Source organism: Neoarius graeffei, chromosome 21 (assembly GCF_027579695.1).
Source record: "Neoarius graeffei isolate fNeoGra1 chromosome 21, fNeoGra1.pri, whole genome shotgun sequence".
NCBI classification, from domain to species: Eukaryota; Metazoa; Chordata; class Actinopteri; order Siluriformes; family Ariidae; genus Neoarius; species Neoarius graeffei.
In genome coordinates, this window is record NC_083589.1 from 50,513,483 (window position 1) to 50,529,044 (window position 15,562).

A 15,562-nucleotide genomic window follows, 5' to 3' on the forward strand; every position below is an offset into this window, starting at 1 on the left:
TCCATCATAATCATTTTTAACTTCGGCATCGTAAAGCAACAGTTATAGCTGTATGCTTGTGGGGATTTCAGATAGCTCTCTCACCCGCTGCACTTCTTCTTTTCTCAGTTTCATACACTCAGTCCATCTCAAATGTCTCACACTCTTCTTGTACTTCAGTCTAAATCTCTTTCTCATGTCTGTCATTTAACTGAATCCCTTCTTCTTCAACTTTCTTTCAGTTGAGTGAGGAGCTGAAGCAGCACCTGAGTAAGACCATGACGGAGAACTACGCTCAGCCAGGGAAGGAGGGCATCACTCAGGCCGTGAACCGACTGCAGCAGGATGTAAGAAACTCCAAATCGAAATCCTGACCAAGTCATAGGGTCATAATTCAAAACTTTGTTGGGGGGTGTAATTTTTTTTTTTTACCGTTCACATAGACGCCTGTAGAGGTGTGACGATTCAGTTTTTTCACGATTCGATTCAAATCACGATTTTGACTTTCTGATTCGATTTGAATCCCGATTCGCATTTTTTGTCCTCTATTTTATAACCCCGATTCCAAAAAAGTTGGGACAAAGTACAAATTGTAAATAAAAACGGAATGCAATAATTTACAAATCTCAAAAACTGATATTGTATTCACAAGAGAACATGGACAACATATCAAATGTCGAAAGTGAGACATTTTGAAATTTCATGCCAAATATTGGCTCATTTGAAATTTCATGACAGCAACACATCTCAAAAAAGTTGGGACAGGGCAATAAGAGGCTGGAAAAGTTAAAGGTAGAAAAAAGGAACAGCTGGAGGACCAAATTGCAACTCATTAGGTCAATTGGCAATAGGTCATTAACATGACTGGGTATAAAAAGAGCATCTTGGAGTGGCAGCAGCTCTCAGAAGTAAAGATGGGAAGAAGATCACCAATCCCCCTAATTCTGCGCCGACAAATAGTGGAGCAATATCAGAAAGGAGTTCGACAGTGTAAAATTGCAAAGAGTTTGAACATATCATCATCTACAGTGCATAATATCATCAAAAGATTCAGAGAATCTGGAAGAATCTCTGTGTGTAAGGGTCAAGGCTGGAAAACCATACTGGGTGCCCGTGATCTTCGGGCCCTTAGACGGCACTGCATCACATACAGGCATGCTTCTGTATTGGAAATCACAAAATGGGCTCAGGAATATTTCCAGAGAACATTATCTGTGAACGCAATTTACCGTGCCATCCGCTGTTGCCAGCTAAAACTCTATAGTTCAAAGAAGAAGCCGTATCTAAACATGATCCAGAAGCGCAGACGTCTTCTCTGGACCAAGGCTCATTTAAAATGGACTGTGGCAAAGTGGAAAACTGTTCTGTGGTCAGACGAATCAAAATTTGAAGTTCTTTATGGAAATCAGGGACGCCGTGTCATTCGGACTAAAGAGGAGAAGGACGACCCAAGTTGTTATCAGCGCTCAGTTCAGAAGCCTTCATCTCTGATGGTATGTGGTTGCATTAGTGCGTGTGGCATGGGCAGCTTACACATCTGGAAAGACACCATCAATGCTGAAAGGTATATCCAGGTTCTAGAGCAACATATGCTCCCATCCAGACGACGTCTCTTTCAGGGAAGACCTTGCATTTTCCAACATGACGATGCCAAACCACATACTGCATCAATTACAGCATCATGGCTGTGTAGAAGAAGGGTCCGGGTACTGAACTGGCCAGCCTGCAGTCCAGATCTTTCACCCATAGAAAACATTTGGCGTATCATAAAATGGAAGATACGACCAAAAAGACCTAAGACAGTTGAGCAACTAGAATCCTACATTAGACAAGAATGGGTTAACATTCCTATCCCTAAACTTGAGCAACTTGTCTCCTCAGTCCCCAGACGTTTACAGACTGTTGTAAAGAGAAAAGGGGATGTCTCACAGTGGTAAACATGGCCTTGTCCCAACTATTTGAGACGTGTTGTTGTCATGAAATTTAAAATCACCTAATTTTTCTCTTTAAACGATAAATTTTCTCAGTTTAAACATTTGATATGTCATCTGTGTTCTATTCTGAATAAAACATGGAATTTTGAAACTTCCACATCATTGCATTCTGTTTTTATTTTCAATTTGTACTTTGTCCCAACTTTTTTGGAATCAGGGTTGTATAACTGATGCAAATCATTGTCAGTATTCTGTTAACTGTCAGCCTAGAAATGTTGAGCAATAAAAAAAAAACAAGTAGTGTTGCTTTTGTAGTCTTTATTCAGACTCCAGTCATTCCATTGACTTTGAATGTAACTATGACTGTATCTCAGTTCAGTCATTTTGGCACATTTTAATTTTCAAACCGCAAAACACGAAGAAACAAAAAAAGCAATGAAAACTTCATGACTTTTGTCTCAATCTTTTAAAACATAAAAATACAGTCACTTGTGTTAAAGTGAATGCCACCTCTCGAGACACAACATTCATTGACCAGAGAGTACAAAAGGCGCTGAGATTCAATAAGTTACATTTACATTACATTTATTCATTTAGCAGACGCTTTTATCCAAAGCAACTTACAAAAAGAAAATTAACAATCAAGATACATAAAAGAAGTCTTAAAAGAAATATCACTAAAGGGAGCTTTAGAGTGTGAGTACAAAAATGGAATCAAGTGCAAGATGAGTGCAGTAGAGAGGAGGGGAGGTGTAAAGTCTAAAACTTTACAGTTCTGAGACAACAATAATTTATTGTCATGATGAGGAAACTTGGACTCGCACCTCTTACACAACACTTGTTTTCTGTCACGAGATGGTAAGAAATGCCGCTAAACTGGGCTTTTAAAACCCGGTGGCTTCAGGAATTCCGAGTTGTCCGCCATGCTGTTCAGAAAGCAACGCATGATCTCGCAAGATTGCTATAGCAACCACAAACATGGCTGCGCCCACGTACAGCTCCAGATACTGAACTGAATTTTCGTCTCGTCTCGTCTCGTCTTCTTCCGCTTATCCGGGACCGGGTCGCGGAGGCAGCAGTCTAAGCATGGAAGCCCAAACTTCCCTTTCCCCAGACACCTCGGCCAGCTCCTCGGGAAGAACACCGAGGCGTTCCCAGGCCAGCCGAGAGACATAGTCCCTCCAGCGTGTCCTGGGTCTTCCCCGGGGCCTCCTCCCGGGGGGACATGCCTGGAACACCTCCCCAGGGAGGCGTCCAGGAGGCATCCGAAAAAGATGCCCGAGCCACCTCAGCTGGTTCCTCTTGATGTGGAGGAGCAGCGGCTCTACTCCAAGCTCCTCCCGAGTGACTGTGCTTCTCACCCTATCTCTAAGGGAGCGCCCAGCCACCCTGCGAAGGAAACTCATTTCGGCCGCTTGTATCCGCGATCTTGTTCTTTCTGTCATTACCCAAAGCTCATGACCATAGGTGAGAGTCGGAACGTAGATCGACCGGTAAATTGAGAGCTTCGCCTTTTGGCTCAGCTCCTTCTTCACCACGACGGACCGGTAAAGCGACCGCATCACTGTGGAGGCTGCACCGATCCGCCTGTCGATCTCACGCTCCATCCTTCCCTCACTCGTGAACAAGATCCCGAGATACTTAAACTCCTCCACTTGAGGCAGGACTTCTCCACCAACCTGGAGAGGGCAAGCCACCCTTTTCCGGTCGAGAACCATGGCCTCGGACTTGGAGGTGCTGATTCTCATCCCAGCCGCTTCACACTCGACTGCAAACCGCCCCAGTGCATGCTGAAGGTCCTGGTTTGAAGAAGCCAACAGGACAACATCATCCGCAAAAAGCAGAGATGAAATCCTGTGGTTCCCAAACAGGATTCCTTCCGGCCCCTGGCTGCGCCTAGAAATTCTGTCCATAAAAATTATGAACAGAACCGGTGACAAAGGGCAGCCCTGCCGGAGTCCAACATGCACTGGGAACAGGTCTGACTTACTGCCGGCAATGTGAACCAGACTCCTGCTCCGTTCGTACAGGGACCGGACAGCCCTTAGCAAAGAGCCCCGAACCCCATACTCCCGAAGCACCCCCCACAGAATACCACGGGGGACACGGTCGAATGCCTTCTCCAGATCCACGAAGCACATGTGGACTGGTTGGGCAAACTCCCATGAACCCTCGAGCAACCTATGAAGGGTATAGAGCTGGTCCAGTGTTCCGCGACCAGGACGAAAACCGCATTGTTCCTCCTGGATCTGAGGTTCGACTATTGGTCGAATTCTCCTCTCCAGTACCCTGGAGTAAACTTTCCCTGGGAGGCTGAGAAGTGTGACTCCCCTATAATTGGAGCACACTCTCCGGTCCCCTTTCTTAAAAAGAGGGACCACCACCCCAGTCTGCCACTCCAGAGGCACTGTCCCCGACCGCCACGCGATGTTGCAGAGGCGTGTCAACCAAGACAGCCCCACAACATCCAGAGACTTGAGATACTCAGGGCGGATCTCATCCACCCCCGGTGCCTTGCCACCGAGGAGCTTGCAAACCACCTCAGTGACTTCGGCTTGGGTAATGGACGAGTCCACCTCTGAGTCATCAGCCTCAGTCTCCTCAGTGGAAGACATGACGGTGGGATTGAGGAGATCCTCAAAGTATTCCTTCCACCGCCCGACAATGTCCCCAGTCGAGGTCAACAGCTCCCCACCCGCACTGTAAACAGTGTTGGCAGAGTACTGCTTCCCCCTCCTGAGGCGCCGGACGGTTTGCCAGAATTTCTTCGAGGCCGACCGATAGTCCTTCTCCATGGCCTCCCCGAACTCCTCCCAGTTCCGAGTTTTTGCCTCCGCAACTGCCCGAGCTGCAGCACGCCTGGCCTGCCGATACCCGTCGGCTGCCTCAGGAGTCCCGGAGGTCAAGATGGCCCGATAGGACTCCTTCTTCAGCTTGACGGCATCCCTTACTTCCAGTGTCCACCACCGGGTTCGGGGATTGCCGCCACGACAGGCACCGGAGACCTTGCGGCCACAGCTCCGAACAGCTGCGTCCACAATGGAGGTAGAGAACATGGTCCACTCTGACTCAATGTCCCCCGCCTCCCTCGGAAGCTGGGAAAAGCTCTCCTGGAGGTGGGAGTTAAAGACCTCCCCAACAGAGTGCTCGGCCAGACGTTCCCAGCAGACCCTCACCATACGTTTAGGCCTGCCAGGTCTGTCCAGCTTCCTCCTCCGCCAGCGGATCCAACTCACCACCAGGTGGTGATCAGTTGACAGCTCAGCCCCTCTCTTCACCCGAGTGTCCAAGACATAGGGCCGGAGATCAGATGAAACGACTACAAAGTCGATCATCGACCTCCGACCTAAGGTGTCCTGGTGCCACGTGCACTTATGGACACCCCTATGCTCGAACATGGTGTTCGTTATGGACAAACCGTGACTAGCACAGAAGTCCAATAACAAAACACCACTCGGGTTCAGATCGGGGAGGCCGTTCCTCCCAACCACGCCCCTCCAGGTGTCACTGTCGTCGCCCACGTGAGCATTGAAGTCCCCCAGTAGCACAATGGAGTCCCCAGTCTGAGCACCCCTCAGTACCTCTCCCAGGGACTCCAAGAAGGCCGGATACTCTATACTGCTATTTGGCCCGTAGGCACAAACAACAGCAAGAGCCCTCTCCCCAATCCGAAGGCGCAGAGAGGCGACCCTCTCGTTCACTGGGGTAAACTCCAACACATGGCGGCTGAGCTGGGGAGCTATAAGCAAGCCCACACCAGCCCGCCGCCGCTCACCACGGGCGACTCCAGAGAAGTGGAAAGTCCAGCCCCTCTCGAGGAGCTGGGTTCCAGAGCCCAAGCTATGCGTGGAGGTGAGCCCGACTATCTCTAGCCGGTACCTCTCAACCTCCCGCACAAGCTCAGGCTCCTTCCCCCCCAGCGACCTGACATTCCATGTCCCAACAGCCAGCCGCTGTGTCCGGGGATCAGGTCGTCGAGGCCCCTGCCTTCGACTGCCACCCAATCCACATTGCACCAAACCCCTACTGCTACCTCTGTGGGTGGTGAACCCACAGGAGGTCGGGCCCACGTCACCTCTTCGGGCTGAGCCCGGCCGGGCCCCATGGGCAAAGGCCCGGCCACCAAGCGCTCGCATACGAGCCCCAACCCCGGGCCTGGCTCCAGGGTGGGGCCCCGGCTGCGTCCTACCGGGCGACGTCACGGTCCTGGATTTTTTTCTCCATAGGGGGTTTTTGGTGAACTGCTCTTGGTCTGGCCTGTCACCTAGGACCTGTCTGCCTTGGGAAACCCTACCAGGGGCATAATGCCCCCGACAACATAGCTCCTAGGATCATTCAAGCACACAAACCCCTCCACCACAATAAGGTGACAGTTCTAGGAGGGGGAACTGAATTTTTAATATCAAAATTATGCCGTTGAAATTTGTTGTGCATCTCGGGTTATCGGGATGAAATTAGGTATAGTTAGTGAATCGTCAATGAATCACGGTTTGTTAAATTTTAATCGATTTTTGAATCGCGGATTGAAATGGATCGATAGCTCGGGGACTGATTAATCGTCACACCTCTAGACGCCAGTATGATGTCAGGATAAGCATGTAATTTGACTACTGCAGAGTCCGTTTGTGTGAATGTTGGGGCTTGGTTTTGACCACAGTTAAAGCAAACAATTTTTCAGGCCCACTAAAAGCTTATTAAATTGATATCAATTGAAACAAGGACATTTCAACATAAAATCTAACATATTTATGGAAAACAGAATTAACACTGCATTCTGTTGTCAGGTTTTATTTTTTATTAGTTTATTACTTGATAGTTTTTATTGTAATTTCTTTTTGTTCACTGAGATCTTAACAGTTAATAACACATTTGTTCAGCTCTACTAAAATCTTATTCAGGGAAGAGCAATTAAAAGAAGGAAATATTGACAAGGAAAATCAAAGCAAAATTAGGAAAAGTAACACTACCTTTGATTGCCAGTTTACCTTAGATTTTATTAATTTCTTTCCTTATTATTTTATTTCTCTTTTTATTTTTAAGTTATATATTTATTATACTCTGTGTAATATCACAGCACTAGCTTAAAAACAAAAATAATTGAAGTTAGCTAGTGTTTTAATGAATAATTCATATTAGTAATAGTAGTTACTAGATAGGCGGCGTGGTGGTGTAGTGGTTAGCACTGTCACCTCACAGCAAGAAGGTCCTGGATTCGAGCCCAGCGACCGGCGAGGGCCTTTCTGTGCGGAATTTGCATGTTCTCCCCGTGTCCGCGTGGGTTTCCTCCGGGTGCTCCGGTTTCCCCCACAGTCCAAAGACATGCAGGTTAGGTTAACTGGTGACTCTAAATTGACCGTAGGTGTGAATGTGAGTGTGAATGGTTGTTTGTCTCTGTGTCAGCCCTGTGATGACCTGGCGACTTGTCCAGGGTGTACCCCGCCTTTCGCCCGTAGTCAGCTGGGATAGGCTCCAGCTTGCCTGCGACCCTGTAGAACAGGATAAAGTGGCTACAGATAATGGATTGATAGTTACTAGATAATGTGTTTGAATGAGTAACTGAACAATAAACTGAGACTTTAAAGGATAAAGTAAAACCAAAAAAAAAAAGTTTTAAGATAGTTGAACTATCTCAGATTTTATTTGACAAATTCACAACAAAAGCCTCCAAGTTTAAACATCAAACTTTATGCTTGAGTGTTACTTGTGTTGAAGTCAACTCAGATTTACACACACAAAAACAAAGACACACTGTGAGAGGAAACACAGCTATCAGCTTTCTCTATTTTTAACCTGTTTTCCAGATTTTTTTTTTCATTGTTGGCGCTAACAAAAGTGTGTGGGTTTTTTCTTTGTATAAAAAAAAAAAAGATGACTGAGGCACTTTGTAACCAATTTCATCTACATGCACACTAACACAGACAGTACACATTATCCAATTTTGATTCTTACTATGTTTCTCAATTTATCATGTAAACAGAATTCCAGATGTAAGGAACAGTCGAAGCCAAATTACTCTTACTACTCCAAGGTTGATTATTTATCTCAATCAGATATCTTCTTTCACCTTTAATGCAGTACAACGACCAACAAAATTCAAGTGAAAAGATCAGATATACATTATTGTTGTTCTGAAGGAAATTTGTCTCGGATGCATACAGTATCTGCTGTTAATATACAAATAACATACATACATTGGTGCTTGGCGGCACGGTGGTGTAGTGGTTAGCGCTGTCGCCTCACAGCAAGAAGGTCCGGGTTCGAGCCCCGTGGCCGGCGAGGGCCTTTCTGTGCGGAGTTTGCATGTTCTCCCCGTGTCCGCGTGGGTTTCCTCCGGGTGCTCCGGTTTCCCCCACAGTCCAAAGACATGCAGGTTAGGTTAACTGGTGACTGGTGACTCTAAATTGAGCGTAGGTGTGAATGTGAGTGTGAATGGTTGTCTGTGTCTATGTGTCAGCCCTGTGATGACCTGGCGACTTGTCCAGGGTGTACCCTGCCTTTCGCCCGTAGTCAGCTGGGATAGGCTCCAGCTTGCCTGCGACCCTGTAGAAGGATAAAGCGGCTAGAGATAATGTGATGTGTGATGTGACATTGGTGCTTGAAAGTTTGTGAACTTTCAAGCACCAATTAGAATTTTCGATATTTCTGCATAAATATGACCTAAAACATCATCAGATTTTCACACAAGTCCTAAAAGTAGATAAAGAGAACCCAGTTAAACAAATGAGACAAAAATATTATACTTGGTCATGTATTTATTGAGGAAAATGATCCAGTATTACATATCTGTGAGAGGCAAAAGTATGTGAACCTCTAGGATTAGCAGTTAATTTGAAGGTGAAATTCAAGTCAGGTGTTTTCAATCAATGGGATGACAATCAGGTGTGAGTGGGCACCCTGTTTTATTTAAAGAACAGGGATCTATCAAAGTCTGATCTTCACAACACATGTTTGTGGAAGTGTATCATGGCATGAACAAAGGAGATGTCTGAGGACCTCAGAAAAAGCGTTGTTGATGCTCATCAGGCTGGAAAAGGTTACAAAACCATCTCTAAAGAGTTTGGATTCCACCAATCCACAGTCAGACAGATTGTGTACAAATGGAGGAAATTCAAGACCATTGTTACCCTCCCCAGGAGTGGTCGGCCAACAAAGATCACTCCAAGAGCAAGGCATGTAATAGTCAGCGAGGTCACAAAGGACCCCAGGGTAACTTATAAGCAACTGAAGGCCTCTCTCACTTTGGCTAATGTTAATGTTTATGAGTCCACCATCAGGAGAACACTGAACAACAATGGTGTGCATGGCAAGGTTTCAAGGAGAAAGCCACTGCTCTCCAAAAAGAACATTGCTGCTTGTCTGCAGTTTGCTAAAGATCACGTGGACAAGCCAGAAGGCTATTGGAAAAATGTTTTGTGGATGGATGAGACCAAAATAGAACTTGTTGGTTGAAATGAGAAGCGTTATGTTTGGAGAAAGGAAAACACTGCATTCCAGCATAAGAACCTTATCCCATCTGTGAAACATGGTGGTGGTAGTATCATGGTTTGGGCCTGTTTTGCTGCATCTGGGCCAGGATGGCTTGCCATCATTGATGGAACAATGAATTCTGAATTATACCAGCGAATTCTAAAGGAAAATGTCAGGACATCTGTCCATGAACTGAATCTCAAGAGAAGGTGGGTCATGCAGCAAGACAACAACCCTAAGCACACAAGTCGTTCTACCAAAGAATGGTTAAATAAGAATAAAAATGTTTAGGAATTGCCAAGTCAAAGTCCTGACCTTAATCCAGTTGAAATGTTGTGGAAGGACCTGAAGCGAGCAGTTCATGTGAGGAAACCCACCAACATCCCAGAGTTGAAGCTGTTCTGTACGGAGGAATGGGCTAAAATTCCTCCAAGCTGGTGTGCAGGACTGATCAACAGTTACCGCAAACGTTTAGTTGCAGTTATTGCTGCTCAAGGGGGTCACACCAGATACTAAAAGCAAAGGTTCACATACTTTTGCCACTCAGATATGTAATATTGGAGCATTTTCCTCAATAAATAAATGACCAAGTATAATATTTTTGTCTCATTTGTTTAACTGGGTTCTCTTTATCTACTTTTAAGACTTTTGTGTGAAAATCTGATGATTTTTTTCGGTCATATGGTATGGGCACATCCTGAAAAGAGATGCAGAGCATGTTGGAAGGAGAATGTTGAGGATGGAGCTGCCAGGCAAACGAAAATGAGGAAGGCCGAAGAGGAGATACATGGATGTGGTGAGAGAGGACATGAAAGTGGCAGATGTAGTAGAGAAGGATGCGGAAGACAGGGAGCAATGGAGACGAAAGATCCGCTGTGGCAACCCCTAATCGGGAGCAGCCAAAAGAAGAAGAAGAAGAAGAAAAGAAGTTAAATTTATATAGCATCTTTCATATACCCAAGGTCGCTTTACAATTGGGGGGGAGTCCACCAGAAGGAGGCCAGGATGTCATTCCAATGGTGTAGCTGCCACAGTCCCACCAAAAGGTGCACGGAAATAAGTCCCACACTGACTGCACAGCCGCTGCCGCGGGAGCAGCCAAAAGAAGAAGAAGATTTATGCAGAAATATAGAAAATTCTAAAGGGTTCACAAACTTTCAAGCACCACAGTGCACATTATATTTTGTACATGTACAGGCATTTGTCCACAAGCGTACATGCACAATACCTCTACCTATAGTGCATTCACAGACTTCTATCAACCAACAGATTGCACACTGCTCAATTGTACAACACTTAATAGTCCAATACTTAATATTTTTAGAAGGTGTAAGCAGCCTCAGCAATATTGAGTCATCCTAAAGTGTACAGTACATGCGTACAGTTAATACCATCATTACAAGGGGGTTGCCTCTGGCTACTTGCTATTTAGGGTTATTGATGGACATTGGGACAAAGGAATTGAGTCTGCACTGGGGGACTTTGAAGTGTCTGCCTCAGGGAAGAAGGTGGTACTCAGGATGGAGGGCATGTGTGGGATCAGAAATAATTTTTTGGGCCTTTTTGATGATTGTTTCATCAAAAACAGTTTGGAGTGTGAAGCATTGCTTGACTCCTATGATTTTGATAGCTCTCTGTGCTTTGGTGTCCACTGAGGTTGCCAAACCAGGCTGAGATGCCGTCCCTCAGGGTGCTCTCAACTACAGCATGGTAGAAGAGGAACAACACTCTCTGGCTGACACCAAAGCACCTCAGCCTATGAAGGAAGTGTAGCTGCTGTTGGACATTGTCAGACATTCTGTACCTGAACACTCCATGTTAGTTTATTGTCAATATGTATGTCCAGGTATCTGTAGGAGTCAACCTGGGCTATGCTCTGGTCATGGATAACCACTGGTGAGTAGTCTCTAATGGATTTGGGGTCAACCACCATTTCCTCTGTTTTCTTAGTTTTCAGGGTGAGGAAGTGTTTGTTGCAACACTGGACAAAGTTATCAAACTCATGTTTGTATATGGCTGTCTGATGTGTCAGACATGAGACCCAGGATAGCTCATCTCATCTCATTATCTCTAGCCGCTTTATCCTGTTCTACAGGGTCGCAGGCAAGCTGGAGCCTATCCCAGCTGACTACGGGCGAAAGGCGGGGTACACCCTGGACAAGTCGCCAGGTCATCACAGGGCTGACACACAGACACAGACAATCATTCACACTCACATTCACACCTACGGTCAATTTAGAGTCACCAGTTAACCTAACCTGCATGTCTTTGGACTGTGGGGGAAACCGGAGCACCCGGAGGAAACCCACGCGGACACGGGGAGAACATGCAAACTCCTCACAGAAAGGCCTTTGCCGGCCATGGGGCTCGAACCCGGACCTTCTTGCTGTGAGGCGACAGCGCTAACCACTACACCACCGTGCCGCCACCCAGGATAGCTGTCGTTGAAAAACTTAAACATGTAATGATTAGCAGTGCTACATGTGCCTTTACTGGTGAGCAGGACTAGAGAACTAATACACCATGCACAGCAAAATCCCCAGTGTTGAATTAACACCCAGAGTGTTGATTTAACACCCTACTGTGTTTATATAGGTCCAATTGGACACAAATGAACTCTGAAAGTGTTAAATCAACACTGAGGAATTTGCTGTATGGGGCCGCCAGTGCTGAAAAACAAATAAAAAATGTAATCCAAGTCTTAAAATCACATTTTGCTTGTAATATAGCACTCGGTATTTTTGGGTAAGAGTCTAACAACTTCAACAAATCTTCATTTGTCAATTTTATTCCACTGTTCTTTGTAAAAATCCTCCCTATCTATCAGGTGGTTCTTCTGTGTACAGTCCTGTTCAAGTTGTTCCACAGGTTTTTGATAGGATTTAGATCTGGGCTCTGATTGGGCCATTCCAAAACTTTGATCTTCTTTGGGTCATTATCATGCTGGAAGGTTAATTTTTTCTCCTTATCTTCAACCACCTAACCGATATCGCGAGTTGGTCTAGTGGTTAGCGTGTCTACCTCTCAAGCAGGAGATTGTGAGTTCTACTTACGGTTGGGACATACCAAAAACTATCTGGTCAGGCACGCTGCACTACAGATGTGAGTAGGGAGTCAAACTCTTGCAGTTACCAGAGGACCAGCCCTCCACTGTAACCCTACCTATTTAATAGGTAAGAGGACGACTGAGATGGAGCCTGATGTGCCTTGTGGCATGGGAAGGACTTTTGACCTAACAGAGGCCTGCAGGTTTTGTGCCAGCTGAAGAGAAACAGCCTCAAAATATTATGCTGCCACCACCATGCTTCACTGTGGTTATCGTGTTCTTTTATAATTATCCCCTGAAAATCTACCTTGTTGTCTTCAGACCATAACACATTTTGCAACATGTTTTGGGGTGATTGGATTGGCGATTTAGCTTGGGTATGTTTTTTTCTTCTTCTTCTTCTTCTTCTTGCCCTTTCGTCAACTTTGGAAGGATGTTCTGTTCATGGAAATGTTACTATGGTGCCCCACTTTCTCCAGTTGTTGATGATGGCCTTTATAATGTTTCATGAAACATTTTGGTACCCCTGTCCTTACTGATACCTTTTCAAAATGTGATCCTGTATATGCTTTGTAAGCTCTTTGCAGACCATGGCTTAAGCATTCGGATGAAATCAAGATGATGTCAAGAAAATCCTACAGAAACGGCTGATCTTTACTGTAGTTAATCAGAATCACTTCACTGAAGACAAGTGTATGATAATGACTTTAGAACATGAATTTGAAGCACAGTCACGTGCTACATTCCATTATAAAAGCATGTGCATGCTGGTTCTTTTTTTTTTATCCCTAAAATATTTCTATTTGATTCCACTTGAATTTTGTCGATTTCTGTTATCACATTAATGCTAATTCTTGTGGATATAGTCCTGGGTATGACTTTAAACTGTAACTGGTGGTGAGTCTCAGGTCCAGGAGGACTTGAGTATTGGGGAAAAGTGGGGTTACCCCTTAATCACCATTGCTCCCAGGTCCGCTCTGACCCGGAGTGGTAGCACCTGCCTGGGTTCCAGCTATGGGTTAAATAGTACATCACCAATAAAGTGCTGGCAGCAAGGCGCTTTTCAGAGCAACGTGGCAGATGAACCCAACAGGGTCAATGGCACACCACCAGATGGTATGCGGAAGAGCCGCACAAATGGCCAATGGATGGCATCAGTTGGCAATTCAGTTGTCACTGTGGGGCAAGTTCCATTCCCTTCAAGTCTGTGGTACTTTTGTGTACCACTTGGCATCAGGTCTGAAGGTCCAGAGAAACAACACGATGGGGGCACGACATCATTTGTCTTACCTTACCAAGGCGCTTCGTTAGGAGAGGAGAATAGTGTGCGAGAGCTCACGAGGCCAGAAATTCCATGGCGGCTCGGCCAGGCTGTTTGTGCTACTGCTGCAGGTGACTCTTTCGCTCTGGTGCGGCCCATCTGCGTTTTTGCACGTCCTAATGAAGCAGTTAGTGATAGTAATTGCTAGTGATAGACAGCTGACAACTAATCCTTGTGGATTAGCTTTTACTATAGAAAATATTATGTATTAGAATGAGCACATTAACATAAACCTGTGATTTAGCCAGCACTACAGTTAGAGCTGCTGTTATTGAGAATTAATTAACCCCTTCTAACCTTTCACATTGCAGTTTAAGTGCTGTGGAAGCAACAACTCCGATGATTGGCTGCACAGTATGTACGTCATGTCCTCCGAGGCTCAAAACAGGGTGGTTCCTGACAGCTGCTGCAAGACTGTGACCCATCAGTGTGGCCAGAGAGACCACCCTTCCAACATCTATAAAGTGGAGGTGGGTGTTAAAGTGAATATTGGTCTCATTCCCACAGAACCACGTATGTGATTTTAAATGAGGTAAATATCTAACCAGCTGAGCTGCTGCTTTGTTTGGTGGAGCTGTAATATTGCTGAACGCTGGAACTCCATAATTCTTTTAATACGCCACTTGGGGAAGATTTGGATGAGGACAGTACAGCTGCAAGTCCAGCAGGTGCTCATATTGACATTATAAAGAGACTCTCTGGACTGAAGAGAAGGTGCTAATGCTAGGGCTAATTCCCCACTGAGCCATATACAGTACTTTACGTTAGAAAATCAGTCCACAACCCGATTAGCCCCACGGGTGAGATTTAAGAGAAGGGTGTAGTCATACATCAAAATCCGTTAACTTAATGAAATCTTGTAATGTCAGATGATAAAGAGTAAATATTTGAACTCCCCAAATTCCCAGGACCTGTCAGCGGGTCCAGCCTTACTGTACTTACTCTTATAGCTACACAGCTTTCCAATTTGATTAACTGTTGTTATAACTGTTGTTATAATATGCTTTAAGAAAAGTAACTGAACAATCAGCCAGCTGTTTATGGGGTTAACGTGAGAGAGAAATTTGCGATTATTAGGCTAATAATTAATCAGCGACTTGCCATAATTGAAATTCACTACTTAACAAGCTAGTTAAAGTACAAACATTTGTTTTGTTTTAAGGGAAACGGTTACGCTGTTTGTACAGGACCGCAGAGTGAGTTTACTTGCGCTAGACATAGCCTGGTGTTCTAAACCCATGGTAGTGACCTAGTTGAGCAACTTGAGTTAGATAGCTAAAAGACAATTGAGAAAACTAAACTCTCATGCCTCATCACTTCTGGGGTGTGTATTTATCTCATCTCATCTCATTATCTCTAGCCGCTTTATCCTTCTACAGGGTCGCAGGCAAGCTGGAGCCTATCCCAGCTGACTATGGGCGAAAGGCGGGGTACACCCTGGACAAGTCGCCAGGTCATCACAGGGCTGACACATAGACACAGACAACCATTCACACCTACGGTCGATTTAGAGTCACCAGTTAACCAACCTGCATGTCTTTGGACTGTGGGGGAAACCGGAGCACCCGGAGGAAACCCACGCGGACACGGGGAGAACATGCAAACTCCACACAGAAAGGCCCTCGCCGGCCCCGGGGCTCGAACCCAGGACCTTCTTGCTGTGAGGCGACAGCGCTAACCACTACACCACCGTGCCGCCCTGTGTATTTATTTATTTATTTATTTATTTTTAATTTTCAGATCCATACATTTTATATCACGTGTATTTTATCCAATAATATTTGTTTTCCACAGGTTGCAGGACATATTTCTTTG

General features: G+C 45.4%; 1 protein-coding gene across 4 annotated transcripts in view; it reads left to right on the forward strand.

Annotated features, from left to right (window-relative positions):
- The window catches only part of tspan11 (tetraspanin 11), a 91,878-nt gene that overhangs the window by 49,138 nt on the left and 27,178 nt on the right, over window positions 1–15,562 (forward strand). For all 4 annotated transcript variants that reach the window (XM_060903680.1, XM_060903679.1, XM_060903683.1 and 1 more), the window contains exons 5-6: window positions 222–326; window positions 14,059–14,217. In XM_060903680.1, the coding sequence (XP_060759663.1) occupies window positions 222–326; window positions 14,059–14,217 (264 nt within the window). The remainder of the gene's footprint in view (window positions 1–221; window positions 327–14,058; window positions 14,218–15,562) is intronic.